Source organism: Tupaia chinensis, unplaced genomic scaffold (assembly GCF_000334495.1).
Source record: "Tupaia chinensis unplaced genomic scaffold, TupChi_1.0 Scaffold000383_1, whole genome shotgun sequence".
NCBI lineage: Eukaryota > Metazoa > Chordata > Mammalia > Scandentia > Tupaiidae > Tupaia > Tupaia belangeri.
The window spans coordinates 1,835,104-1,835,868 of record NW_006159885.1 but is presented as its reverse complement, the minus strand read 5'-3'; the positions used below and the strand labels follow the sequence as shown (position 1 = coordinate 1,835,868).

Here is a 765-nt window from a genome sequence, read left to right as displayed (position 1 = left end):
GACCCCCACCCAGCCCTGGTGTCTGCCTCCGGAGGAGGGCTCCATCCAGCGACTCCAAGGATCCCTCGGCCTCCGGGCCCCCCGACAGCATGGCTGCCTCATCCCCCCCAAAGAAAGATGTGCTGAGTCTCTCCGGGTTAGCCTCTGACCCAGCAGACCTGGACCCCTGAGTCCCGCCCCACTTTTCCTCACCTTTCTCCACTGGGTGCCAAATCCTAGCTCCTCCTCCTGGGCTATGTCCTGAGAAAAGTTCCATAGAGACACGAGGAGGTGCTCCTCCCTGCCTCAGTGGCTCCGGGTCCCTGCGAGCAGAGCTTGCGAAGAGTGACAGGTGGCAGCTGCCCGGCTGCAGAGACTCTGGCTCCAGGCAGGAGAGCGCCCCGTGCAGCTGAGGTTCCCAACACCAGTCGCTGTTGGGAGAAAGCAATACGTTTGTGCAGAATCTCTATGTATATTCTATTTTATTAAATTAATTGAATCTAGTATATGCGGGATGTACGACATTTTGTGGCTGAAGAGACTTGTTTCCTCCTACTTTTATGTGTCTCAGAATATTTTTGAGGCGAAGGCGTCTATCTCTTGGCTATTTTAACCTAAATAACCCGTCTGGTTCTTTTCCCTCTTCTTGCAAAGCACAAGCTGGGCCGCGAGTGCATTACAGCCCCGATGGGGGCCTGTCTTCGGCGGAGGGCGAGAACCGTTTTGGAAACTGTAATGTAACTTATTTTCTCCTTTAACCTCGTCGTCATCATTTTCTGTAGGGAA

The 765-nt window shown here is 53.9% G+C and overlaps 1 protein-coding gene across 1 annotated transcript in view; it reads left to right on the top strand.

Annotated features, from left to right (window-relative positions):
* Positions 1–741, top strand: part of CACNA1G (calcium voltage-gated channel subunit alpha1 G) — a 67,404-nt gene extending 66,663 nt beyond the window's left edge. Inside the window, 2 exon segments of the mRNA XM_027773865.1 lie at positions 1–3; positions 5–741. The exon segment at positions 1–3 is cut by the window's left edge and continues 464 nt beyond it. Coding sequence (XP_027629666.1) covers positions 1–3; positions 5–170 — 169 coding nt within the window. The 3' untranslated portion in view covers positions 171–741.
* The last annotated feature ends 24 nt before the right edge of the window (positions 742–765 follow it).